Raw genomic sequence first — 27,035 nt, forward strand, 5'->3', positions numbered from 1 at the left:
ACGGCCACATTGGACCACAGTCCTCCCTCATACCCGTCTCTGTCCTCCCCAGACGGCTCGTCCCAGGCGGTCCATGAGATCGTCACGGTGGGAGATCCCCTGCTGAGCTCCAGCCTGAAAAGCATCGGGTCCCGGCGCCACAGCACCCCTTCGCTGTCCCCGCCGCCGCCGCCCCCCCACACCGCCAGGCTCAAAGGTCCGGCCTCCACCCCGCCAGGCCACACGCGGCCCCTCCCCTCCCAGATGCGCGCCCTCTCCTCCCCCCCACCGTCTCTCTCGCGCCCCTTCTCCTCCCCGCCGCCCGCACACGCCCGGACGCTGTCCTCCCCCTCCGCGTCCCACATGAGAACGCTCTCCTCCCCCCCTCCGCTCATCCCCTCCCCTATGAGGGATCCGGAGAGGGCCCGGGGGACCAGCAGAGACCCGGCGCACAGGGAGGCAGAGAGGATCCGGCAGCCCAGGGGAGAGCACAGCCTGAGGGAGGCAGAGAGGAGCAGGCTACCTAGCAGAGACCCAGGGATGAGGGGGGCAGAGAGAAGCCGGGGGCCTGGCAGAGAGCAGAGTCTCAGGGAGGCCGAGCGGCCCAAAGGTTCCAGAGAGCCAGCCCAGAGGGACTCTGAGAAGAGCAGGCAGCCCAGCAGAGACTTGGGTTTGAAGGACACGGAGAAAGCCCGGCCAGCCAGAGATCCAGCCCTTAAGGAGCCAGAGAAAGGGAGGCTGTTGAGTAGAGACCCCAGTCAGAAAGACACAGACAAGGGTAGGCCTTCCAACAGAGACCCAGGCTTGAAGGAGTCAGAGAAGGGTAGGCCGCCCAGCAAAACCCAAGGTCTCAAGGAAACAGAGAGGGGCAGACAGCCCAGCAAAGACCTAGGGAGAGAGTTTGACAAGAGCAGGCCATCAAGCCAGGCCCAGAGGGACACAGAGAAGGGCAGAGCACCAGGCGGAGACCCAAGCTCCAGGGATTTGGAGAGGGATAAATCATTAAGCAAAGACCCTGGTCCTAGAGAGGCAGAGAGAGGCAGAGCACCTCGAGAACAGAGCCTGAAAGACACAGAGAGGACCAGGCCCTCCAGCAGAGAGCCAGGCCAGAGGGAGGGAGAGAAGGCTAGGCCGTCTAACCGGGACACAGAGAGAGACAAGCTGTCTAACAAAGACCCAGGCTCAAAGGATTCCGACAGGGGCAGGCCACACAGCAAAGATCCAGGCCTGAGAGACATGGAGAAGAGCAGACAGGCTAGTCGAGAGCCAAGCTTGGCCGAGAGGTCTAGACCGGGCGGTGGAAGTAAGAGCCAGAGCCGGGAGGCCAGCTCTGCGAGTCCTGGAGCCCAGCACAGACCCTCCCACGGCCAGGCTGAGAGGAAGGCCGAGGCTGGGGGGAAGGAGGGCATCTCCAGGCAGGCTGCTGGAGAAGGGAAGACCCCCAGGCTGGGCACTGGAGGCCCGGGGTTGGCGAGTGTAGGCCAGGCTTCGCCAATGCTGGGCACAGCCATACTGACCAGCCACCAGAAGGGGGGAAGTGCCAGGACAGAGAAGAGCAAGCAGGCGGGGAAAGACACTGAACAGTCAGGTGGTTTGATGGGGCTGTCTCGCCAGCGCCCCCTCTCCACTTCCACACCCTTGCCCAAGGACGGCACCCCCGCCCCCCTGCCCAAAGACCGGTCAAACCCAGGAAAGGATGGGGCCCCGGTCACTAAGGATTCCGGGAAGCCCGTCTCCCCCCAGCGCACCTACGAGCGGGTCGGAGGGAAGAAGACCCTGGAGTATCCGTCCGGGCCCCCGCCCGCCGCCGCGCTCAAACCACTGTGGTCCTCCAGTACCGTGTCTGAGGATGACATCAGCAGACGAGGCTCCTCGCAGGCAGCGCCGATAACTGTCCCCGCCGCCGGTCACATGACCACCTCGGGCGCCAAAGACAAGCCGACCCGAGGCAGGACGGGTGGGAGCAGGGAGGTCTCCAAGGAGAGGGGGGAGAAGCCCCCCCACAACAGCAACAAGACTCTTCTGCTCAACAACAGCACCAAGGCCACCATGGCCCCCATGGCCCAGACCCCCCCCCAGATCAGCAGCAACAGCAAAGCCCTCCCGGTCACCAACAGCTCCAAGGCGTCTGGGAAGGTGGAGGTGGAGAGGCATGAGAAGGAGGCTGCAGACAGCCGCTCCTCCAGGAACAGGGAGAGGCTGTCCAGCCCGGAGAGGAGACCCAGCCCCAGCCTGGAGCTCTCCTCCAGGGACAAGAAGAGAGCCGTCAAGGCCTCTCAGCCCCAGCTAAAGACGGACCCCAACGGGACCAACACTACCAGCACCACGTCCTCTGACTCCTCCACCACCTCCCTCACCACCACCTCCCCGGCCGGACAGGGTACCGCCAGGCCCCGTGCCTCCTCCCGCCCGCCCCTGTTCTCCTCCGCCAGCAGCTCAGAGAGCTCCGAGTCCGAGAGCCAACCCCACACCGAGCACCCCCCGGCCCGCCCCCAGCGCCGCCTCCTATCCCGCGGCGCGGAGGACGACCGGGAAGGACCCGAGGCGGACCGGCATGACGACCACGCCCTGGAGGATGACGGGAGCCTGGACAAGCACCAGGAGGATGACAGCGACGGATCGGGCTCGGCCAAGCGCCGCTACCCGCGCCGGAGCGCCCGCGCTCGCTCCAACATGTTCTACGGGCTCACGCCCTTCTATGGCGTGCGTTCTTACGGCGAGGAGGACCTCCCGTTCTATGCCAGCGGGGAGGGGCTAGGCCCCGGAGCCGGGGCGGGGGCAGGGAAGAAGAGGAGCGGAGGAGGCAGGAGGTCGGCAGAGGGACAGGTGGACGGGGCCGACGACATGAGCACCTCCTCCTCCTCAGGGGACAGCGCAGAGGAGGAGGAAGGCAGCCTGAACCCCAAGGATCCCTACTACTACAACTTCACCAGGACCATCGTCACCCCTGGGGGGGGCTTGCCCTCCATCGAGGGCATCGACCAGTGTCTGGGGAGGGGCTCCCAGCTGCAGCGCTTCCTGAAGGACGAGGAGGAGGAGGCAGTGAGCCGGGGAGCGTCGGAGGAGGGCCTAGCCCACATGTAAGTACCGCACCTCAGGATGCTATGTAACGCGAACCGCTTAGTCCATTTGTTCAATTCAAATTTGTATTCTAATAGTGCCTGTAGGTACAAGTCATCACATTGGGCCCGACTACTTTCTGAAGTCTCATTTCAGTGTTTCAGCCAAATATTTCCTCCCTTGTCCCGCCTCCAGGAGCTTGAGCCAGCAGCGGATTGGCCAGCTAGACGGTGTGGACGATGGCTCCGAGAGTGACGCCAGCGTGAGCACCAACCCCACCCCGACTACCGCCACCGCCGCCGCTCACCGGCCCACGGGTAAGAGGAGGGGCCGGGATCGCCATGCCGACAAGCGAGAGCAGGAGGCAGGGAAGGAGGCAGAGACCACCAGCCGCGGAGCAGCAGGGGGAGGAAGCAGTAACAGCCGGGACAGCAGGAAGAGCCAGAAGGACAACTGCCTCCCGCTAGGAGCCGTCAAAGGTCAGGGGTCACAGGGTCAGGACCCCCTGGAGGCCCAGCTCTCCCTCAGCACCGACCTGCTCAAGTCTGACTCGGACAACAACAACAGTGACGACTGTGGCAACATCCTGCCCTCTGACATCATGGAGTTTGTCCTCAACACTCCCTCCATGCAGGCCATGGGGCAGCAGGCCGAGCCCTCTTCCTCAGACATCCTGTTTGAGGACTTCCCCCAGCCGCTGGCGGGGGCGGAGCCTGTGGAAGGGGGCGTGGCGGGGGTGGAGGAACCGTACGGACTTCCTCTGGAGTTGCCTTCGGACCTGTCGGTTCTGACGACCCGCAGCCCCACTGTGAGCAGCAGCCAGAACCACTCAGCCCTGCTCTCGGACGGACCCGACCGCTCCATGCTCGCACTTTCCTCCAATTCCGAAGGACTGCCGGGGGAGAAGGGCGGGGACAAGAAGAGGGGCGGTGCCGGGGTGTCTCCTGACAGCCTTTCAGATACGGGGAGCAGAGAGTCCCAGGTGACCGAAGGTCACATGACACCCGAGCATTTCATCCCAAGCCCTGCCATTGGTCAGGTGGTGGATGGGGGCAGTAACCAGGATGTGACCAGGAGCTCTGGTACCCCAGGCCTACCCAGCTCTCCCTCCCTGCCCCTCCAGGGCCAGAAGTATCTTCCAGCCACCGCCAGCCCTGGGCCTTGCCCAAACCCTGGCCCCTCCCAGGCCCCCAGCCCTGTAATCCACACCTCCTCCCCTCACCTCAAGCCTGGCCCAGAGAAGCTCATCGTGGTCAATCAGCACCTCCAGCCTCTCTATGTACTACAGACCCTGGCCAACGGGGTCACTCAGAAGATCCAGATCGCCCCGTCCGTCAGTGCCACAGGGGTGATAGACACCAGCTCCTCGGTGCTCAGCTCTATGACCTTGACCACTGGCCTCAGCTCTTCCGGACTCACCACCTCCCAGTCGCTCTTCCCCGCCAGGGGCAAGGTCCTGGGTGCCATGCCCCACCACTCCCACATCCACACCTTCACCGGCACCACCCAGACTGGCTTCCAGACCGGCATCCCCAGCACCACCTCTGGCCTGCTCATCGGGGTGCCCTCCCAGGCCCATGACCCCCACATCCTGGTCACCGAGGCGGGCCGCCCCCCGGAAATCCGCCCCAATGTGGCCATCGTTTCCAGCCCGTCCTCCATTGCCCCTTCCCCGGCAATCCTCGCATCCGCACATGGCAAGAAGCGTCCCATCTCCCGCCTCCAGCCGCGAAAGACCAAGAAGCTAGCCCGCAGCCGCAGCCAGCCCACACTGGCGCCCTCGGAGGTGGGCCACTCCAACATGACCCTGATCAACTTGTCTTCCCCCCAAATCACCGCTGGCATCCCTGCCCAGCAAGGAAGCCTGCTGGAGCTGGGCACCCTCACCCCTGCCAACCCTTCGCCCCATCGCAAGGTGCCCAACATCATCAAGAGGCCCAAGACAGGGGGGGTGATGTACTTTGGGGGAGCCCAGGGGGGTATACTAGGTCCCGACCCCTCTACCCACCTATTGCCATGCACCGTGGCCAGTCTCAACCCCAACCAGTCTGTGTTGAATGTGGTTTCCATGCCTTCCAGCGCCGCCCCGCGTCTCCTGGGCCCCGGCTCAGTCTCCCTTTCCACCCCCATCCTCAGCTCCTCTGACATCACCGGGCCAATCAGCAACCTGCTTTTCAAGGCCGGCCCCCACGGGCTGGGCCTATCGGATCAGCCCATGGTACTGCAGTCAGGGGGAGGGGCTATGATGTCACAGCTGGGCAGCGGGGTCCAAACGAGCATCGCCTGCGTCCTGCCCTCCCACCAGACCTTCAGTATGGCCGTGACCCACCAGGGGGAGGCAGAGAGCAGTATCACCCATGCCCAGCACCTGGACCCTGGTCCTCCCGCTCAGGGTCCTATCCCTCTGGCTCCGGCCCCCAGCCCTGCTTCCATGGACCCAGCCAAGGGCCGAGTGTTGGGTGTGTTCACCCAGCAGACTCCTCCCTCACAGAGCTCCCGCACCACCCCCATCTCCAGGGCCTCAGAGAGCAGGCTGGAGCTGAGGACCCCCTCACGGACCCCCTCCACAGGGGGCCCCATGGCTGGGAAGTCCAAGCAGAAGGCCAAGAGAAGCAGGCAGAGCCCGGAGAAGACTAGCGGGAAGAAGCTGAAGAGCTGGCAGGCCGACGCTTCCAAGGAGAGCCTGAGAGACGCCATCACTGGGTGAGACTTGCTTGCAGTTTAAAGTTCTAGTATTGGGTGGTGTTGAAGAAAATGGAGACATTTGTTTTTTGAGGAGAAATTCATTAGTTGATTCATCTCTACTACCTGCAGATCCAGAGATCCTATCTCTCCAGAGCCAATGGAAACTGGCAGACCATCTGACAGAGGCACCAACAAGAGGTGGGGAGTAGATAATCATTTGAATAATTGTTGTTGCTGGTGTCAGTTGATAATGTTGGTAGATTATGTTGTTGGTGAGTAATGTTGAAAGATAACATTGTTGCTCTCAGTTACAGCGATGCACCGAAAATATATGTATAGTTAGGGATCGTCAACAAAGTGACAAGTTGTTTTATTTAAATGTCAATAGCTGTTTACCCATTACTCCTGAAACTTTCAAAACAAACCCAATACCAATGACACATGTTGCACACCCTTTGGGTTGTCCATTTTAATCTCACACATTTTTATAGAAATTGTTTTAACATTTTAATTTCAGTAGCTCTTTGAGCAAGTGACCTACTAACCTCAAACTATTTTCAGATTTCCCGTGAATGAGCTTTATATAATACAATCCCATTAGATTTCCATTTTCAGCTGAGGTGATTTTACATCAATATTTCAAACAAGGGAGATCATGTCAGCAGTGTGGTTCAGAAATGTCATGTAGAGAGAGTACAGTGCTGATTCAAAAATGTCATTTTTGGTTTGGGATTTTGGCCAAGTTTGGCCAACCATCATTCTGAATTTGAGTTTTGGCACAGAACATTAATTTCAGTGCCTCCCTAATCATGTGTCCTCTGCAGCGTGTACGGAGCTAGGAGAGCCCAAGCTCCAGCTGCCCTGACTGGGCGAGCGACGGGCGAGAGAGGCAGAACCTCCGGTAGGTCCTTCCTGCACAGATACACTGGAACAGTTACACTAACCCCCTTCCTCAAACCTCCTCCCAATAGAGAGAAGCACAGAACAGCAACCTTACAATGTTGACATCAACAATGAGATCGTCCTCCCAGTCCTGGTGTGTGTCGGGAGAGAATGTTTCATGTGGACTTAGGATCTCAGTTCTAACCCTGACCTCATGTTCCTGCTGGGTTCCAGGGTCGGCAGGCCTGCAGACCCAGGGTGGAGCCGGGGGTCCGGGGTCTCTCCTGGTGGCCTCCCCCCCAGACCAGAGGGGAGGGGGCAGAGACTCCCCCATGGAGGCCAAGCCCAAGAAGGGCCTCATCTTTGAGATCTGCAGCGACGATGGTTTCCACATCCGCTGTGAGAGCATCGAAGGTAGGCCCAACTCCGACTAGCCTCTGACAGTTGGTCATTACACACAATGGACTTGGTGCCCTCTTTACGCTTAGGAAGTGCACTTCAAATGTGAACCTTCAAGATGTGTGATGTGTAAGGTGACCTGTCAGTGTAGTTCTGACTGTGTCCGTCTGTCTGCAGAGGCCTGGAAGTCCCTGACTGACAAGGTCCAGGAAGCTCGCACCAACGCCAGGCTGAAAGAGCTCTCCTTCGAGGGTGAGTGCATCACCTTGTTCCGTCACCATGTTCACACGTAGCCCTATGTGTAGTCAGATTGTCATTCTTAAAGAACTACATTTCCCAATGCTCCCCTGCTCCCCCGCAGGTGTGAATGGGCTGAGGATGCTGGGCGTGGTCCATGACGCTGTAGTCTTCCTGCTGGAGCAACTGCACGGCTCCAGGCACTGCAGGAACTACCGCTTCCGCTTCCACAAGCCTGAAGAGCCCCACCCGCTTCCTCTAAACCCCCACGGGTCAGCTCGCGCTGAGCTTCACCACCGGTAGGGCTGGACGCTGTACACACACACACACACACGTTTTGTCTATCAGTCCTTGTGGGGACTCTCAAATCCAGTTTACCTTAACCCCTACTTTAACCTTAACTCTAACCTTCAAAGCCTATCCCTAACTCCTAACCCCAGCCCTTAATGTAATTCTAACCCTTAACCCTAAAACCCCTTAGAAACTTAGATTTCTGGTCCCCACAAGGGTAGCAAAACCAGGCCACACACACACAAACATGTGCACGCACGCCTACACACTCAAACACTACTTAGCACGCACAAAATACAATAGTGTGTGTGTGTCTAACCACCGTCTGTTCCATCTGTTGCTCTCCAGGAGGTCTGTATTTGACATGTTTAACTTCCTGGCATCCAAACACCGCCAGCCCCCAGAGTACAACCCCCTAGAGGACGCAGAGGAGGAGGGGGCGATGAAAGCTGCCCGGTGAGTCCACTCTCCCCTGGTCTCTCTGCCACCTGGTCCACTCTCCCCTGGTCTCTCTGTCACCTGGTCCACTCTCCCCTGGTCTCTCTGTATCCCCGGTCTCTGTGCCACCTGCCCTGCCTCCCCTTTGCCCTGCCTCCCCTCTGCCCTGCCTCCTCTCTGCCCTGCTCCGTGTGTCTGACTGCAGGTTGTTGTTGCAGGAGAACCTCCAGTGTGGACCTGCCTCTGGCTCAGAGGTTCAGGCAGCTGAAGACCTCCTCCAGGCAGACCGTGGGCGTCTACAGGTGAGGCCTTGGACTCTCCTGTTAGAGTGCCTCTCATAGGCCACAGATTATAATCATAAGAATAATATTGAGCTAGATTTCACCACATGTAGTGTGTAGGCCAGGGATCACTTCATGTTTTGTGTGTGTTTGTTCCCGAGGTCTCCTATCCATGGAAGGGGCCTCTTCTGTAAGAAGACCATCGAGGCAGGAGAGATGGTGATCGAGTACTCAGGCAACGTGATCCGCTCTGTCCTCACAGACAAGAGAGAGAAGCTCTATGACAGCAAGGTGAGGAGGGAGGGGAAGGAAACGGGGGAGGGCACGGTAGAGGGCGAGGGAGGGAGGGAGAGGAATTTTTGTTGTGGTGGGAGGGTGAGAGTGTGAACTTTGACCTCTCATCATGGACCTTCTAATCCAGTAACAAGTGGGTCTTTCCTTTTTAAACAGTATCATGCCGCCATCATCACTCTCACCCTCCTGTCTCTGATCCCTCCTCACAGGGGATTGGCTGCTACATGTTCCGCATTGACGACTACGAGGTGGTGGACGCCACGGTGCATGGCAACGCCGCCCGCTTCATCAACCACTCCTGCGAGCCTAACTGCCACTCGCGTGTCCTCAGCGTGGACGGCCAGAAGCACATCGTCATCTTCTCCAGCCGCCGCGTCTACCGGGGGGAGGAGCTCACCTACGACTACAAGTTCCCCACCGAGGAACCGGCCAATAAGTTGCCCTGCAACTGCCGCACCAAGAAGTGCCGCAAGTTCCTCAACTAGACGCCACCGCCCTCCCGTCCCACCGGGAGTCGGAACTTTTCAGACGTTAACCGGACGTTCTCCATAGATTCTCCTGCTTCCAACGTGGAGCCGTGGTCCCTGTGTCTTCATACGGGAGGTTCTATAGGGGGACAGTGGGTGTGTCTGTAGCGGGGGTCAGTGACGCTGTGGTGAGGGTGAGGGTCTCCTGGACGGAGGCTGGGCACACTGATGGGAAGGACCCAGACCAGGTACTGGCCCAGATGGCACTCGTCTGGGCCCAGTCCAGGTTCTGTTCCAGACCAGTGCTCACCTAGTGTCTGTTCTGGTCCAGACCAGGGATGACACCATCCAGGTTCTGGTCCAGACTAGGGATGACCCCGTCCAGCTTCGGACCCCAGCCCTCAGCCTCTCCAAGCCTCTAATCTGAGCGGGGCCCCTCTGTGGAAGAACAACAGATTATCGTGCCTCCTTCGTTGTTTCTGTTTACTTTGGATGGAGGATTTAGGACCGGAGAGACGGGGGGAGGAAGAAAGAAGGATAGAAGCAAAGAGCCTTTACAGAGTTTGTAGTTTTGAAACCGTTTGAATCCTTTGAATAACGAGAAAGAAATATGCCCTTTTCATGAGGAGATAAAGCATTGCCTCACCCTCCATATTTTTCTAGAGGAGAGATCTTTCCTTGAGTCCTATCTGTGATGCTCAGGGAGGGTCTGGATGTAGAGCGCATAGAAGACAAAAATTGCCACATTGTTAAGAGTTCAGTTTATACACCAAAGTGCAATTTTGAGGAAGGGACTTTTACCAGTCAATGAAAGAACAGAGAGGAGCAAGCGAAGTGCTGCTGGCCTCGTCTGGTCGTACCTGCCCCTCCGTTGCTGTCCCCATGTGAAAATCCTTCAGGCCTTCAGAATAGCCATGCCAATACCCCACCCCAACCCCTCTCTCCCTCTCTCTCTCCTGGGCTGTGTGTTGTAGACACTGTACATAGTTGCCCATGCTTGTCCACAGCATCCTGGTGGAGCTGCATAGCCTGTAATCAACACCAGAGGGCGCTGTGGGGAGCCAGACGACAGGGCCACGGAGACCTCTGTCTGTCTGTCTGCAGGATGTTTTTAAACTGTAGTTGTGTTGCTCTTACTAGACGATAGCCACGAGTGTACTTATGCTAGAGCCCTAGACGTAAACTTTAGACGTAGAATCCGATTTTAGGGAAATAGAAGGGTGGGTCATTGGATCACATCCCCGGTTCTGACTGAACTAGGTGGAGGTTCTGGTGGACTGACCGACGAGGGACTAGAACTTGCGTAGTTCTGTTTTTATGGTTACTTTTGCTTTAGTGAAACATTGTCTATGTATTTTATTTTTGCATAGGAAAACGTGACCAAGGCCAGAGCCATTGATTGGTCCAGCACTGTACCAGTGGGGTAAAGGAGGAGAGTGATATCGGAGTGTCTTTGGAAATCAGATTTGGAACAATGTCTTGAATTTACAGCATTGAGTACCAAACGTCAGTTTAAAAAACCTTCATATGAAGAGTATCTCCATCTGTTGGAGAAGAAAACCAGCTCATGGCCTATATTAATAATAACCGTTGACTATGGAATAATATTTTTTTTTTTATATGTATGAAAATTAGTCTTTTGAAGTCTTGTCTGTTATCTGTCTGGTTTGTTATGGACAGGGAAATATCATGCTTGCTTTTGAAATGTAAATAATATGTATATTTTTCTATACGAAAAGACTAAAAAGCACTCACTAGTGAATAGCACTTAATGACGATGGTATTTATATTTTTAAGAAAATCGTATTTATTTTATTGCCATTTTTGTAGGAACTAGAGCGGTTTACAAACACTAATGCTTGGGCTCAACATTTTTTTTTTATTCAGCTGCCTTTTCAACATGTGTGTTCTTTTTGTTGTCGTTGCTTGTCGTTTTTTTTCTTTGTAGCCTGAATGTTTCTTTGATTCCAAAGACTGATGATGTGGCTTCGTCCCATTCGCTGAGAGCAGTCCACCAGTAGCTCGATCCACCAATAGGAATCATTCGTTCAGTCACGGCGGCATCCAATGGCATCCTAGCATTGTGACGTTCTTATGCACTTGAGGGAGTCCAGAGTGCTGCTCTATGAGAATAGCTGACACCTCGTCCCTTCCGCCTTATTGATGATGATGATGATGATCTTCATCCAACCACACAGTCCCAAGCCCAGCCAGATCTAGCCAGTCACAACCCTGACACAGTCTTACTTGGTCAGCTTTAACTCAACCCCTCACCATCTACCCAATCTCTAGCTGTAAAGATATGCAACTTACTAGTCTCCTATTCACCTCCGTACAGGGACCATGTCCCTCACAAGTCCTTGCTTTCCTCCAGTTAGACCCGACAACCTCCCTAGTTCTGTCCCAGCAGCCTCGATCTGGCTTTTGCCGGTCCATCCATTCAGGGATCCAGTTCTGGTCCAGCTCCCTCCCCGTCCCCCACCCCTGACGGACCACCCGCAGGTGGGATCCAGTTCTGGTCCAGCTCCCTCCCCGTCCCCCACCCCTGACGGACCACCCGCAGGTGGGATCCAGTTCTGGTCCAGCTCCCTCCCCGTCCCCCACCCCTGACGGACCACCCACAGGTGGGGTCCTGTTCTGGTCCAGCTCCCTCCCCGTCCCCCACCCCTGACGGACCACCCACAGGTGGGGTCCAGTTCTGGTCCAGCTCCCTCCCCGTCCCCCACCCCTGACGGACCACCCACAGGTGGGGTCCTGTTCTGGTCCAGCTCCCTCCCCGTCCCCCACCCCTGACGGACCACCCACAGGTGGGGTCCTGAGTCCTGCTGGGTGCTGCTGCTAAGGCCCGCCATGAATGTACACGCCTAGACCAACCTAATTCTTCATGGTGACGGTTATCATTACGTTTGTTCGAACCGTGATCAGAATGGTGAAAAGGACAGGGAGGGTGACCTCACAAGCCCCACCGGGGGAAAGGGACAGTGGAGTTCTCTGGCTAGCCTAGCTAAGCTAGTGTCGGGACAGGCAGGTCACACACACAGAGAACTTACAAACTCTCTATCACACTTGCGTTGGTTAGCTAGCGAGCTAGCTGCTGCCATCTGAAGGGCTCCGTCTACGACTCTCTACTCTCCAGATTTAACGCAGTCCTGTGTTTGATACCGGGTGACAAACAACAACAACACATTCTTTCACCATCATGTTTTAGATCCAGTTCCTGTAGTAGACTCTGTTGTTATCTGGTTGTCATAGCAACATACCACCTCTGTGGTTCTTCATCTGTAATTAACCTATATTAAGATTACAATATATACACATACATAGTAGTTAACTTGTACTTCTGTATCTATACAATATACAGAATGGACATACAAATTTAGTAACAGTAGCCAACAACAGATCTTTTAACAGTTGATAGCAATGTTTCAGTGTACTCTATAATGGTTTTGTGTTACAGTATCAACTTAGATAATAGCTAATGTACAACATTTTGTATATTAATATCCAGTACCAGTTTTCCTGTGCCTGTGAACGTTCCCTTGACGTTGAGGGAACATTGCAGATGTTTAATTTTGGAAAAGGAACGGTATTTATGTCATGAGAAATGTAAATGTGTAACGTGGTTGTGAACTTCTTGAGGTCAGCCATCTTGGATTTTTTGTGTTTGATTGTTGTAGTGAATATTTCCGTTTTTATTTCTTCTTTTTTTTCTTTCTTTTTTTTTTGTGCATTTTTAACAGGGATTATTTTTGACTGCTTACTTGATGTGGTAGAGAATCCAGTCTGGAGGTTTGTGGAGACCAGACGGGAGAAAGAGATCTCCACCAAAACCATGTTTCGCTCTCTCTCTCTCTCTCCTCCAACTTGTCAACTTGTTGGGCATTGCACCCATCACGTACTGTTGTACACAAACTCACCAATGATGGTAGCGAGGAGAAGCATTTGTATTTATTTATTTTTTTGTGTAACTTTCAGAACAGCTGTGTATTGTTCCGTGCAGGTCAAGGAGTCAGACAGCCCTTTTAAATTGGAGGGGGGGGGGGGGGGGAGGAAGACCTGCTTGTCTGCTGTTTCATTTCCTAACGGGTCCTCATGTTAAGAACGTTCTAGAATGTTCATGTTGTGTGTAGAACATCATCAGTGGGGGGGGGGGGGGGGGGGGGGGTTGTGTCTTTTCTTATGCCTTGAACATACTGTATCTCTTGTCTTTCAAACGCTTCATCATCCACAGCTGTCCTACATCAATGATGATGATGATGTCAGTGATGTTTTCCCCTCTGCGTTGCTCATCAGTGTTCTCTCAGTGCTCCACAGGAAATGAAGGAAATGTCGAACCACAATAGTAAAAACCACAAAACTACTTACGGTTGAATGTAAAATTAGGAAAACAAGAATTGTAAATAATTGTAAAAAGAAAAGTTTCTAATCATGTTTATTTTCTATGCACTTTTTTATTTAAGTGATAGTTTAAATAATAAACATGTCTCCTTTACTCTACCATCGGACTCCGGCTTCATGTTCTTTGTCCGTGGACCAACACAGAACTTCCCAGTCAGTAGCATGTGTTGGTCTAACGCAAGCCTAGAGGGATAAAATACCTTGGCAAATTGTGAAGCGAACCTGCAGCGCTTTGGGTTCACAATGCACAGGTTAAGTCAAACTCAACACAGACTTGAAGTGAGCGGTCCTCACACCATCTCCCGAGGAGGTCTGACTACAGTACAGATCAGAGGAGGTCTGACTACAGTACAGATCAGGGGAGGTCTGACTACAGTACAGATCAGGGGAGGTCTGACTACAGTACAGATCAGAGGAGGTCTGACTACAGTACAGATCAGAGGAGGTCTGACTACAGTACAGATCAGAGGAGGTCTGACTACAGTACAGATCAGAGGAGGTCTGACTACAGTACAGATCAGGGGTCTGAGTTATTTTGGAGTGTTCACATACGCGCAATATGCTGACTAAGCTGAGTTTGTTTGGAGGGCTGAAAGGTGTGAAAACACCCTGAAACAAGCCCAACGCCGCCTCCAGTCTAAAAACCTCCAGAAAAAAAGTCTGTCTTCAAACGTTCCACCTGGAGGGAAAGTATTGGAGTCTGGTAGTACAGCTTCAAAGACCCGCTCTGACACCCCCTACTGTGACAATCTGGCTCATAAAAACAGGGTTGTAATGTTGAAACACACAGTCAGACCGTGTGTCAGATTACTGCTGACATGTCACCCCTACATCCTTAAGCAGACTATGTTGCAATAGACAACAACGTCAGAACAACAGACAGAACTGCAACCGACCTTCACACAACGACAGTCTCACACACACACAAACACACACACACACACACAGGCCCCACATCTCTACATGAACTGCTATCAAGAGAAAGATGACCAAGAGCAGAAGGTGAGAGAGTTCAAGTTCAAGTCTTTTATTTGTCAGGTACACAGAACAACACAAGGTTAGACTGGGCACTGAAATTCTTAAGACAAGACAACGCAAGCACCTGGCATAACATAACATATAAGTACACGGAACACAATTTACATTAATGCTGAGCTTAAATAAGTGAAATTTCCTACATATACAGGTAGCAATAAATATTGACTATAATAACCCTAATACTAAAACTTCCTAAATTACAGATAACAATAGATAGTACACTATACCAACCCTAAATGCACAAGAAACCTGTTTCAACCCTATAACCTATTCTAACCTAAGTGGAGTACAGTACAATAGTGCAATGTCAATGACCATACAGGAGCCTGTTGGCGAGGTACAGTGAGGTACAGTAGTGCAAGTTACTGATAGAGCAACCAGTAGCTGAAAGTGACAGTGCATAGTGACTAGTGTGCAGAAAAACAATGTCCATATCAGTGTCCATTCAGAAGCCTGATGGCCCTTGGGTAGAAACTGTTGTCCAGTCTGCGTGTGCGCGACCTGAAGGATGGGTGGGAACAGTCTCTTAGAATCCTGCCGGCTTTCCTTAGGCAACGTGTGTGGTAGGTGTCCTGTAGGGCTGGGAGCTTCCTGCCGATGATGAACTCAGCAGAACGGACCACACTTCGTAGGGCCTTGCGGTTCCGGTCTGTGCAGCTCCCACACCACACTGTAATACAACCAGTCAGAATGCTCTCTATAGTGCATCTGTAAAAGTTACAGAGAGACATGGCGAGAGAGAGTGAAAGTGTTGGAAGAAAGGCAGAGCGTCTCATTGAAAGAAAGAATAAAGAATTATCCGGCTGTGTGTTGTGGTTTCATCTCCCATACCACAGTCATGACAACCTCTTCCTCTGTAAATCCCATGTAATCCACTAAATGTATCTAGATCCCATCCATACAGGACTGCTTCCCTAACACCCCTCAGTCTCTTTCAAGCTGCTCCAAATGGTTTTGTTGCTGATACTTTTCTCTCATTATTTATCGTGGACATACTTTAAATACTTCTCTTGTGTACTGTTTCTGTCCCTCCCTCTTTCTTCTCTGTTTTCCCCCTAACTCTGGCTTTTTTATTCCTCTCCCTCCCTCTCCCTCTCCTCCCTCCCTCTCCCTCTCCTCCCTCTCCTCTCTCTCTCTACTGCCCTCCAACCCTCTTTCTCTACTCCCCTACTACCTTCTCCCCTACTACTCTCTCTTTAACTCTATCTCCCTCCCACCCACCCTCTCTCTCCCACCCTCCCTTTCTCTTTCTAATTGGCTTTCATTACCATTTCCTGACTGAGGTCTTTCACTTTTCCCAGACTCCTCAGTTTCGGCAACAGAACACTTTCACCGTGTCCCGTCAGCTGCATTCACGGCTGTTCCTCTCCTTCTCCACTCCGCTGTTCCACTCAACCTCCACTTCTGGACCTCAACTGGTAATCCTGCACTTGTCTTTAGTTTGAGGTGAACTATTATTTTTAACTCTGAGACAAGGCTCAGTGAATGTTGTATGTTAAGGTCTCAGCATGTTTTCAATAATGGATGTATGTGTTTGGTACATCTCACCAAATGATGAAAACTGCTGACCAAGTCTTTAATTGGATATTTGGCACCTACCTGCTTGTGAAAATAGTAGGTGAAACACAACTGTTGGGCTTAGAGATGGTAGAGATTTGAATAGAGAAAGAAGTCAAGAGTGATAGTTTGTTACCAGGCTGTAGACAGTGTGTTGAGAAGGGTTAGGCTGGGCTGGGCTGCGACATGTGGATATAGTTGTTGTAATGCCAGTAAACTATGATCTGGTGTTCTTCCTCGCACATCACTGTGGAGATGGTTGGAGGAGATGGAGGGAGGAGGAGAGAAGGAGGGAACCCTGCATATGTTTGTAATGTCTGTTTTTCCTCAGAATGCTGAGACAGCTTTTTGTTGTGCAGCTGTTCCTCTTTTTGTCCCTCTCCTCTCTGTCTCCCTCCTCTCCCTCTCCCTCTCTCTCTCTCTCTCTCTCTCTCTCTCTCTCTCTCTCTCTCTCTCTCTCTCTCTCTCTCTCTCTCTCTCCCTCTCCCTCTCTCTCCCTCTCTCTCTTTCTCTCTCTCTCTCTCTCTCTCTCTCTCTCTCTCTCTCTCTCTGTCCCTCTCCTCAACCCCCCCCCTTTCTCCCTCTATTTCTCCCTCTTTCTCTCTTTCCCTCCCTCTTTCCCTTGACATAAAGTTCAAACCAGCTGTGCCTCGCATACTTCTAAAGTCAGTAGTTATTATGTGTAATAAGCTGAAAAGACATAAGGAGCTTTCAGTAAGGCGCTTTGAGGCCTCAGACTCTATGTGGATCTATTTGTTTGTATGTCCAAGAGCCAGCTCTTCATGCTGCCTGCTTAATGGGGCTGCAGTTCTGTGTTAAATGTGAGCTGCTACTCTGTAGACATGTCAGCACGGTTTATTGCCTGGTGACGCTTGTCCTGTTCTCCCACAGCAGCCAACAGGGTGTGTGTGTGTGTGTGTTCCGCTTTCACAGCTGGGTCATCTTTTTCCAAGTTGAAACAGGGGGTGGAGGCTTTATTCCACACTTCGAGGCTTGCAAATATACACACACACACACAGCACACCCTTCTCTGTAGATAATCTTGCAGAAATATGATGGTTGTTTTGAGGACCCAGAAGCATGAACTCTGAACTCTTCGTCTTCTGCTAACAGGCTGCACCTGGAGTTGAGAGCTAAGGACAGCCAGTCAAAACAAGACTTATGTACTGATTACATTCAGAGATTCAGAGACTTGTGATTGCAAAACGGGCTATGCTTTCTGCTGTTCCCCTCTCCCCCTCCTCTTTTCCTCTTCTCTTCTTTCCTCTCTCCATCTCTGCTCTCCTGTCCTCACAGAAGTCGCCTAATGATGACATTGCCACAGCTCTGGCTTGTGCCCCTCCTCCTGGTTCTACAGATCCACCTGTCTGACCTATTAGAAGACAACAAGATCCCGCCCAGCCTGTGTTCTGGCCAACCAGGTATCCCAGGCTCTCCTGGTGTCCACGGCCACCCTGGCTCACCAGGAAGAGATGGACGGGACGGGCGAGACGCTGCCCCTGGGGAGAAAGGCGAGCGGGGAGACAGGGGATACTCAGGTAGTGTACCATTAGTCTTCTGCAGCGCCCCCTGACAAGAAGGATCTGTCACACAACCCGTTCGGTGTTCTCTCTTTGGCCAGTCAGGTGTCTACTGTGTCTGTGCTCTACAGACTGTAGCAGGTCACCGAGGTAACCTGTGTGTCTGTGCTCCATCTTTCTCCAGGTGAGACAGGACCCCGAGGGCTGACCGGCGACAGGGGAGACCCGGCGCCGAAGGGTGAGCGGGGGGAGGCGGGGGAATGCGCCGTCTCCCCCAAGTCCGCCTTCAGTGCCAAATTATCTGAGGCTCGCTCCGTGCCCGTTGCCGTGGGCGACGCCGTCCGCTTCGACAGCATCGTCCTGAACGAGCAGGGAGATTACAATGCGGAGACGGGCCGCTTCACCACCAAAGTCCCAGGGGTGTACTACTTCTCCGTCCACGCCACCGTCTACCGCGCCAGTCTGCAGTTTGATCTGATGAAGAACGGCCACGCGATGGCGTCCTACTTCCAGTTCTACGGTAACTGGCCGAAGCCGGCCTCGCTGTCCGGCGGCTCGATGCTGCACCTCGTCCCGGGGGACCAGGTGTGGGTCCAGATGGCGCTGGGAGAGTACAGCGGAATCTACTCCAGCTCCAAGACCGACAGTACCTTCTCTGGGTTCCTGATCTACTCAGACTGGAAACACTCACCTGTGTTTGCAAAGTAAAGAAATGTGTCATGGTGAATACCGTCAGTCCTAACTGACGTTCCTGGACGTTAAAAAAATATTACAAAGTTATGCAAGTGATGATAATAACCACAGGCGCAGCGCTAGGTTACTGTAATGGTGGATGGTCAGAGATGCATAGCGCCCTAATTTGGAGAGCAGCTGCTAGCTTTGTTTAGTCTGTCTGTCTGTCAGACTGTTTGTTTACCTTCCTGCCTGCCTGTCTACCTGCCTGCCTGCCTGCCTGCCTGTCTGCATTCCAGGTGAGTAACCAACTAACTTTCCTACCAGATGTTCTGACGACGGCCTGAACCCTCCCTTGTCCTCCCACAGCACCCCTGACCCAGGCCTTAACATGTCATCATACTAACAACCCTGTAAATCCTAGCGTGTCACCCACCAGTTATGTCAATAAATAAAAATGTTCCGCTTTCATACCTGGCCCTCGTATAAAGTTACCTTGCCAAGTTCCACCCACTATACAAAGCTGTCTAGTTTATCAGAGACATGGCAGATGGAGGAGATGACAGGGAGAGGGAAGGAGTCCTCTGGACAGGATTGAAACTCGCCCATGTGGTTGCGACATCACTGTTTACCATTCTCTGCCAGGAGCAGTGGAACGTCTGTGTGGATGTTAAACACTCGCACTTGCCAAGCAGACAAGGAAAACTCCTTCCCTGTCTGCCTCTGAAACAACTCCAGGGCTCGATTATGTTCCACAAATACTCCTGTAATCGTTTGCCTTCGGAGGAGATGAGAGGAATGATCGGTCGTTCTCCTCCCTCTGGACAATCTGTTTCCATTCCTTCAGTAGTGCAGTAAATCTCTCCTTTTCTCTGACGGCGCCAAGTCTAAGCACTAATCACCCAGACGGTGAAGTCATTCCCCTTTGGCATGGATGCGGGATGTCAGGGATAGGCAAGCACTCTCAGGCTGAGTTTCAAAACCTGTGAAATGTGTCCTTTCTTTCAGCCTTGTTTGATGTCATCCCTGAGAAGAGGTGAGTTAGTGAGAACTCAGCAGAGGGCAACTGGTTTTGTTAATCCAATCTTGTAATATCACTACCCTCGGGAGAGGGATGAGGAACTGGAAGGAATGAGAGGTGGTACTGAGAGGAAGACATGCTCCTTGTCCACTAGAGGGCAGTGTTGTGTTACTATGTCGCTTTCCACGTCTCTTCTTCATCCTTCTATCATCCCGTCTTTCTCCCCATGCCACAATCTCACCAAGGCCCAATCAAGAGACTGAATCCAGTCTCTTAACTGGGAGTGAGTGAGTGATCAACTAAATGAAAAAAGCTCACAGTTCCACAGTGGAAGGTATCATTTTCCGGGTTCGTTTGTCCATATATTGATGCATCCCTTCATCAGTATGCTCGCAAGTCTACTCCTCAGCTATGTTCAAGGTCTACAGCATGTGACCTGGCTGACCTATCCTGCAGATCCCCACAGCCTGGAGACAGTAGCCTCAGTATGTTTCTCTAGGGGTCAAAGGTCAAGTTCCAATGTGTCATTATGTTGGCAGGCCTGATGGTGATCTGCCACTTACAGAGGAAGCCCTGGTCACTGACCCTGCAGCCCTCGGCTCTGTCTGTCTGTGGGCTCTACAGATCAGTCTCTGGTCCAAACGCTGAGGATTAACTTCAGAACGAATTACACAGAGAGGAGATCAGTGAGAGAGACAGATAGAGAACAGACAAAGTGAGAGGGGAACAGTGACAGACAGAGAAAGAGATCAGACAGAGAGGAGAGAGACGTGTGGTGGCGTGGCTGGTCCTTTTCCCACAGTGCACTTGGCCAGGACTCCGAGGGTTCAGCTGGACCGATGTGACGGGTCGTGTCCAGAGGGGAAAAACTCTCATCCTCTGTTTATTTTCCGTCTTCCTCCTCTCTTTGTGTGTTCCTCGTCAAACATCATCTGCTCTGTGAACACGGACTCTGTTGACTAACTAACAAACAAACACTGCAGCATCTGACAGGAGTCGCCCTGGGACAACACAACCTGCTGGTCCTGCTGTCCTCCAGAGGGATGATGGCAGAGGGAAACCCACGACCCTCCAAGATCCTCCACTGAAATGTTCTAAGTTCATCCACTGGGAAAAAGAGAAGAGCTTAACTTTTATATCTTTTTTACATCAATTATGGATGTAAAACGATGTCGTTCTGAAAGGTTTCAAACTGTCAGTACAGGGATAAACAGTCCTCATGGTGCTTACCCGGTGATTTGTGTCACAGACCTGGTGAATGTATGAAGATGTCCAGTGCTGAATGAAGTGTGGTTCTTCATCCAGGCCAAGCTTTGATCCACTGCCACATCCTAGAACCGTCCCCTCCAAGATTCTGCAAAGAAGCTTTGCAGGGCCAGATTGTAAAATCAAGACCCATTTTTACTATTAATATACATGAGTCTTTTTCACCAGTTGGGAACCTCTTAACTGAGTCACGTTCTCTCTAACATCATTTCACTTTTTTTACAGGATTCTGGGAATTATGATTTGTTTTTGTTAATAACTCCACCCCAGCAGATGGCTCCTTCCTGGCAGAACTTGTCCCTAATATCCAACAAGATTCTCCTTGTTTGAACCCTTCTCTGCTCTCCAACAACCCCTCAACTCATCCTACATCCCAAACCAGTCCCTGCCTTCAGCCCCAGCTATGACCCCCCTCCCAAACCCCCTCTCCCCCCCATTCACCCCTTTCCCCCACACCAAAGCCTCCAGCTCCCCCACCCTGCTGAGTGTTCACCCCCAGCATTCCCCTCTCTCAGATGGGGACTGGAGCGGAGCAGGCGGGGGAGGGGGGGGCACATTCTCATGGTCAGACAGCCAGAGGTCCAGAATCACCCCACCCTTCCATCTAAAACATCTACATCCTGCTTCAATCTCCATCAGATCCAGTACTACCTAAGAAGGGGGATGTGATCATTCAGACCAAATTTGGTCTGAACAAACAGACTGGGTGAAGCTGGGGATTTGAGCTGAACCAAGCAGGGAGGAATGTTGGAACCAGCAGAGGCCTGTAACACCAGCATCAGTGACCTCGAGGGATTTACCGTGGCAAACGCTCAAGAAAGACACTCGGACACACACACATACATAAACACTCAGAAGACCTCATACACTCTCTAACACAAACCCACACACTCAGGAGACCACATGAAAACCAATCTCGCAGAAATTCCTACACAAACACACACTCAGAGACCTCAAAATAAACACTCTGACACACTCTCATTCACACACTGTCCTCAGAGCTACAGTCTGTAACGGTTGAGTATTTATTAAGGAGATATTTGACATCCGTAATGTTGACAGAAATATTAATAAACGGAGGCTCAAAATAGTTGTCAACCCTGCATGCAGATATACAGGTGAGCCACTCTGAGGGTTTATGTATGTGCTGTATAGTCTATCTCAGGAAATCTTCAAGAAGGAAACTGACCAATAACATCAAATAATTTTTATGTCAACTTTGACAGGCGAGCAAAGCCACTTCCATTAACACAACATTTTCTTATTCACAAAGTCAGACTTGACAAATACTGTTAGAAGAGTGGTTTGGAAAGACACAATACATTCATGGCTTCATACTGCAACACCCACCACCCTTTCCTCTCCATAACAAGACACATTCATATATGTTCTGCAGTTACACATCATGACTGTCTCCATATCAAGAGAATGCTTTGTCACTTTTATGAACAAGATGACAATGGGTGTGTGAGTTCATCCCTACCCCCCCTCCTCCCCTCCCCTTCACAGTAGCAGGTCCTACAGCCTGTGGTTGGAGACAGTCAGACTGGGATAGTCCAGAGCACTGCCTAACTGGATCCTGGTGGTCAACACTAATGGGGTGCTGGGGGGGCGGGCTGATGATGTCATCAGGGCTTGTGATGCTATGTCCTGCTACAGCCTGGGTATTCTCTCAATGTGGGCGTGGCAGGCCAACCAATCAGATGATTTACAAGGTCAAATTAAACAGCCCCAAAAATTGTTTAGAAGACAGACGCCCTGGTGCAAAGTGTTTGGGACCAAAAAAGGCCTTTCAGTGGTGCTTCAGCTTTTAACCCCCCCCCCCCCCCCCCCCCCCTTGTCTCCCCTACAGAATAATGTAATAATCAGCCCACCGATATCCTGTTGAAGTGGAACCCAGTGCAGATCAATAGCACTAGAGCCAGTCAACAAAGGGAAAGGGCGATGCTGTAATGTGCTCGTGTGGACCTTCAGAACAAACAAATCAATGAAGAGTTGGGAGGAAAAACACACATGTTTCCTAACAAGTACGCAGCGAGAACTTGGTTTGGTGCCAGTCCTGGGATCATGAGGCTGTCATCTTTTATTATGGGATAGAATTCTCAATACCACAGAACCTGATGAGGAAAACAAAAACAAGGCTATATATACTTAAAATTAATAATGATGGGTTGCCTGCCTATTGTTATTATAAATGTTGTTCCCAAAATGTCATACCCCATTTGGCTTTACAAGTGGTCCTGTATTCCTGTATTGGTGGTCATGCCTGTTTACAGCAACATTCTGTGCTGCAAGAAATAACAAAGTTTACAATACAGTCATTACCAATATTTCTCAAAGTATTGCCAAGCATACATTAGCCTTAAGACTAGGTTTGACGTCCCTTTGGTAGGATTCAAAACCCATTCAGCTCACAGAAACAGTCAGCTGCCTTTTATCTTTAAACATACAGCAGGTTGTTCAACACTCGCATCCCTGGTGGATTTCCTCTGAACATAATAGATCAAAGCTGCGGTGTGCAGTCACCACAGATACACTACTGGATGAATGTTTCGGATGGCTGTATTAGTGTTCTCCAGCACCGTGTTATGGGTGTGTCGTGTGATAGGATTGTTCAGGCACAGGTTACCAAATCAGCATAGTGGACTACAGCTGTCCATCTGACAGGATCATGCAGATAGCATAGACCGACTAAATCTAGATTATGTATTATCTGGCTGTGGTCTAGATTCTACCTGGCTGTGTTCTAGATTTTATTTAGTCTGTTTTAGTCTCATTAGTCTCTCCTGGATACACAGTGATATTCATTGTCTTTTACAGACCATTGCTCATCAATAGGGTTGGTCCAGTTGCTAACAGAAAAAAATATTAATTTGTATCGCTCTGGTCCCTTTAATGCACTGTTTAAAAAGTGTCTAAAATGACTCTTTCACAGTTAGTTCCACATGTTGTTCATTGGTCTCTCTCACGTTGACCTGTCTGTTCTCACAGAAGGTGTTGGACTCCAGTCTGCTGTGGAGTATATGGACCTCCATGACTTTGGTCTGCAGTCTTTCACAGACCTCCTTGTTGTTGATCTAGTTGTCACAGATAGATCTCCAAGGTGATCTTAAAAAGCCTTCATGTTCTCACAGACGTCTATGTTGTTGGTCTCTCCTCCTCACAGATCTATGTTGGTCTCTCCTCCTGACAGATCTATGATGTTGGTCTCTCCTCCTCACAAATTTAAGATGTTGGTCCGTCCGCCTCACATATAAACATCCATGGTGTTGAGGATCATGTGTCTGCAGAGAGGACAGTTCTGCAGGTAGATGGGTTGTCTGAGCAGGATGCAGGTGCAGTCTTTACACAGACACAGGTGCCGACAGGGCAGCAGCACCACCGTCTTGCTGCAGTCCTGGCAGATCACACACTTCTTCCTCTCCTCCTGCTCCTTCAGCAAGCTCAGCAGGCCATCTGCCGAGCCTGGGCCTGCCATAGCAGTCCCCCCAGGCCCTGAGAGCTTCCACAAGGGTCTGTCACTGCTGGAGCTGGGGTAGTCCTGTTGGTGACGGGGACCGGGGTGCTCCCGAGGCGGCCCCCCTGCAGCCCTGCCGTCTGGGGGGGCCCGCTGCTCTGCTTCCTCGGCGCCCCCCTGTCCTTGGTCCCCGTCCCCCCCTATCCTGCGGTCCCTGTGGGCCAACCCCTGCCTCAGCCTTGACCCCAAGCTCTGCCTCAGCCTTGACCCCAAGCTCTGCCCCAGCCTACTGCCTTGCCTGGACAGCCTCTCCCATCGGTCTCTCTCCTGCCAGTACATATCCAGGAGCACCCTCTGTAGAAGGCGCAGGGCTCCAGGAACCTGAGCCACTGCCCTCTGAAGACGCCGGAGGGACCCAGGTAGGCCTCTAAGCATGGGGATAGAGTTGAGGTAGATGGCTGCTGTTTGGGCTCCGCGGTGGGTCATCTCTGGGTGGAGGTAGAGGGTAGTAGCCAGGGCGATGAAGGCTGTGAGTAGGAGGCCGTAGACATTGAGGATGAAGGTGCTGATGAGGAAGTGAGCCAGCAAGAACAGGTACTCCAATGCCAGGCTGCAGGGAGTCCACAGCAACATGGTCGTGCCAGACAGGCTGCTGTACAGGAAGGCTAAGAGAGTCATGCCCAGTTCCAGAACTTTCTGCAGGGGGCTGGACACGGCCTGCCACACGCTGACCGCCCCGTAGTACACGTTCTGACTGCCAATGAGAAACATGTTGACCACGCTGTTGACCAGGTACACCGCTAGATTGACCGCGATGCCGCAACCGTCACACACGGACAACGCTCCGCGCTGCAGCAGCGCTCTCCCGCGCAGGCAGACGTGAGACGATAGATGACCCATCATCTTCAGGCTCTCCAGCATACTCCCCAACATGCTGACCGCTCCTTGGGCCAGGACTGCCGCACTCTCCGCCAGATACACCAAACAGGAGAGGACAAACTGGCAGCATTCCACCACTAAATTGGCCAGCAACATCGGAAGGTTGTTCACGAAGGCAATACATGCCACAACAAGGCGGATTAAGGAATGAACGATGACGAAGTTGAGGTCCAGCAGAAAGCCTATGACTTCGATACATTTTGATACAGTGCTGAATACTAAGTTCACCAGACCCATCGCCGTATAGTTGTTGCAAGTTGGTTACACAGTTGCTCTGTGGTTGTTTTGATAAACAAATAGAGTAATGGCCCAGTTTACGATACACCCTGGCCTGGACTGTTATGGCCAGGTTTAGTATTTAGCTAAAGAGCGAACATACTCCTCAAGTTCTACCACAATCATCAGCGGATGTTTATTTTCAAAACGTTTGCTAACTAGCTGTGGCTAGCACGCAGTTCTCGTTTCTTCCTCGCAAGAAGCACGCTAAATAACGACTATTTTCGTGGTGCCTTCTTTCGATAATCATGGATTAATATACTTGTCCAAAGTTCCCGACACTGCTAGGCTGAATGCACAAATAAATAACAAAAAGTCATAAAACAGCAACTGGCTGTGTATCGTTGCTACATGTGTTCCGCCATTCTTGTTTTGAGTTGCATGGTCAGCTGTGAGCACATTATCTGTGCCGCCAAAGCTGCGTGCTGGGTGCGCATTCAACTGAAAGGACAACGCAAAGCTATACGCAATTATGAAACTTTACAGACTACGTTTTTGTCGTTAGAAATTAATATAAACGCAAATACTAGACACGCAACAACACTCACCACAATAATAGGCTACAATAAATTGGAAAATGACTAACACAGAAGACTGCTTCAAAAATAAAAAAAATAGCTTTTGACACAGGACTCAACGGGGCCCCTTTTCGGCACCTTTCGATGGCTTCGTTTGTGTTATGATTTAGCCTAGAGGTCTGTGTCTACTCTAGACAATAACATTTCAGGAAGAAACCGCTGATATTGGGTAATAAAAAAAAATCGCACCCCAAAAATGTCGCTTGGTTTGTAACTCAGTGATCTCTCATGTCACCGGGATTTCCCAGATTCCTTTGAGATAAATGCACCGGCTTCCCATGACCTCACCTGCTTGTATGACAATAGCCTGAATAAAAATCAACAATGCTGTGCCGAAGTTTCCTTCCTAGTCTTGTGTCTCATCCTCTCCAGCTAATGTCTACTGTTCTCCCACCATCAGTGTGTGTGTGTATGTGTGTGTGTGTGTGTGTGAGAGAATATAAGAAAGGAAGGCAGAATATGGCCTGCAGCTGCCAGAAAGGGGAAATGAATCATATATGATCATGGGGCTCATTCTGAAAACATGGAAGCTTTCCAGACACTGTAAGTCTATCAACACAGTCTTGGGGTGGAGCAGTAAGTCTTCAAGGACCTTTAGAGGGCTAAAAGGACCTGTCATTCTATGGACTGTGTCCTGTAGGCTAATGGGTCCTGCAGGACAGGAGTTCCCTTCCTGTGTTTGTTTTATAAGATGATATAGGTCTTCATCCACACACTGGTGTAAGAGAAAGGGTCCACTCCATCCACACGGCACTTATAGGATAGACTAGGATATTCTTTTTGTTCCCTACAGGTGTAATGAGCTAGCCTGGCTCTGCCCTCCTACGTACTTCCGCTCAATTTGGATTTTGCTTCTGTACTAGGTCCGGGAGTTTGACTTTGAAGTCGGTTTTCAGAAAGAAAAAAAATTGTAGGTCCAATCAGCGAACAGAGGGTGTGGCTGAGAACGATGACGTTAATGTCGTGTACTAGTTTGAGTAGTTCAGTAATGGCGGCGGAGAAAGATGCGAGCGAAGCTATTCTGCGGTTATGGCAACGCTGCCGAATATCCATATGTTAAAACCGGAGCAAGAACATTCCTTGCTGAGTTTTGTTGGTGGCCATGATGTTGTGGCCCTCCTCCCCACGGGATTCGGGAAAAGTTTGATTTTCCAACTACTGCAGCTAGCTCCGTTACAGTAGTGGTGAAGGAGTTGGCTAAGGCGAACGCTTGCGATTGGTTATGGCAGATCAGAGTGCTCTGGGCAGATCCAATAGTTTTAAACTTCAACAGAAGACCCGCCTTCAAGGAAGTTAACGC

At 51.7% G+C, this 27,035-nt stretch overlaps 3 protein-coding genes across 4 annotated transcripts in view; 2 read left to right on the forward strand and 1 right to left on the reverse strand.

Moving 5' to 3' along the window:
* kmt2a (lysine (K)-specific methyltransferase 2A) overlaps positions 1-13,510 on the forward strand; it is a 35,290-nt gene extending 21,780 nt beyond the window's left edge. The window contains 11 exon segments of the mRNA XM_047035221.1: positions 53-3,059; positions 3,235-5,742; positions 5,854-5,922; positions 6,549-6,625; positions 6,841-7,020; positions 7,183-7,257; positions 7,367-7,541; positions 7,882-7,989; positions 8,190-8,273; positions 8,414-8,543; positions 8,756-13,510. Of these exon segments, the coding sequence (XP_046891177.1) occupies positions 53-3,059; positions 3,235-5,742; positions 5,854-5,922; positions 6,549-6,625; positions 6,841-7,020; positions 7,183-7,257; positions 7,367-7,541; positions 7,882-7,989; positions 8,190-8,273; positions 8,414-8,543; positions 8,756-9,031 (6,689 nt within the window). The 3' untranslated portion in view covers positions 9,032-13,510.
* Positions 13,511-15,667: 2,157 nt separating this feature from the next.
* On the forward strand, positions 15,668-18,669 carry c1qtnf5 (C1q and TNF related 5). 2 transcript variants are annotated; one of them, XM_047035740.1, is made up of 3 exons: positions 15,668-15,895; positions 17,303-17,544; positions 17,711-18,669. In XM_047035740.1, the coding sequence occupies exons 2-3, from the start codon at positions 17,313-17,315 to the stop codon at positions 18,232-18,234; spliced, it is 756 nt and encodes a 251-aa protein (XP_046891696.1). In that variant the 5' UTR covers positions 15,668-15,895; positions 17,303-17,312; the 3' UTR covers positions 18,235-18,669. The 2 variants fall into 2 exon arrangements, with proteins under 2 accessions (XP_046891696.1, XP_046891695.1); XM_047035739.1 differs by having other exon boundaries at positions 15,669-15,867.
* A 3,881-nt stretch (positions 18,670-22,550) lies between these two features.
* Positions 22,551-25,585, reverse strand: rnf26 (ring finger protein 26). The gene is made up of 2 exons (XM_047036464.1): positions 22,703-25,585; positions 22,551-22,602 (listed from the first exon to the last, which is right to left on the reverse strand). The coding sequence occupies exon 1, from the start codon at positions 25,116-25,118 to the stop codon at positions 23,733-23,735; it is 1,386 nt and encodes a 461-aa protein (XP_046892420.1). The 5' UTR covers positions 25,119-25,585; the 3' UTR covers positions 22,551-22,602; positions 22,703-23,732.
* Between the last annotated feature and the right edge of the window lie 1,450 nt (positions 25,586-27,035).

This window comes from Hypomesus transpacificus, chromosome 15 (assembly GCF_021917145.1).
Source record: "Hypomesus transpacificus isolate Combined female chromosome 15, fHypTra1, whole genome shotgun sequence".
NCBI lineage: Eukaryota > Metazoa > Chordata > Actinopteri > Osmeriformes > Osmeridae > Hypomesus > Hypomesus transpacificus.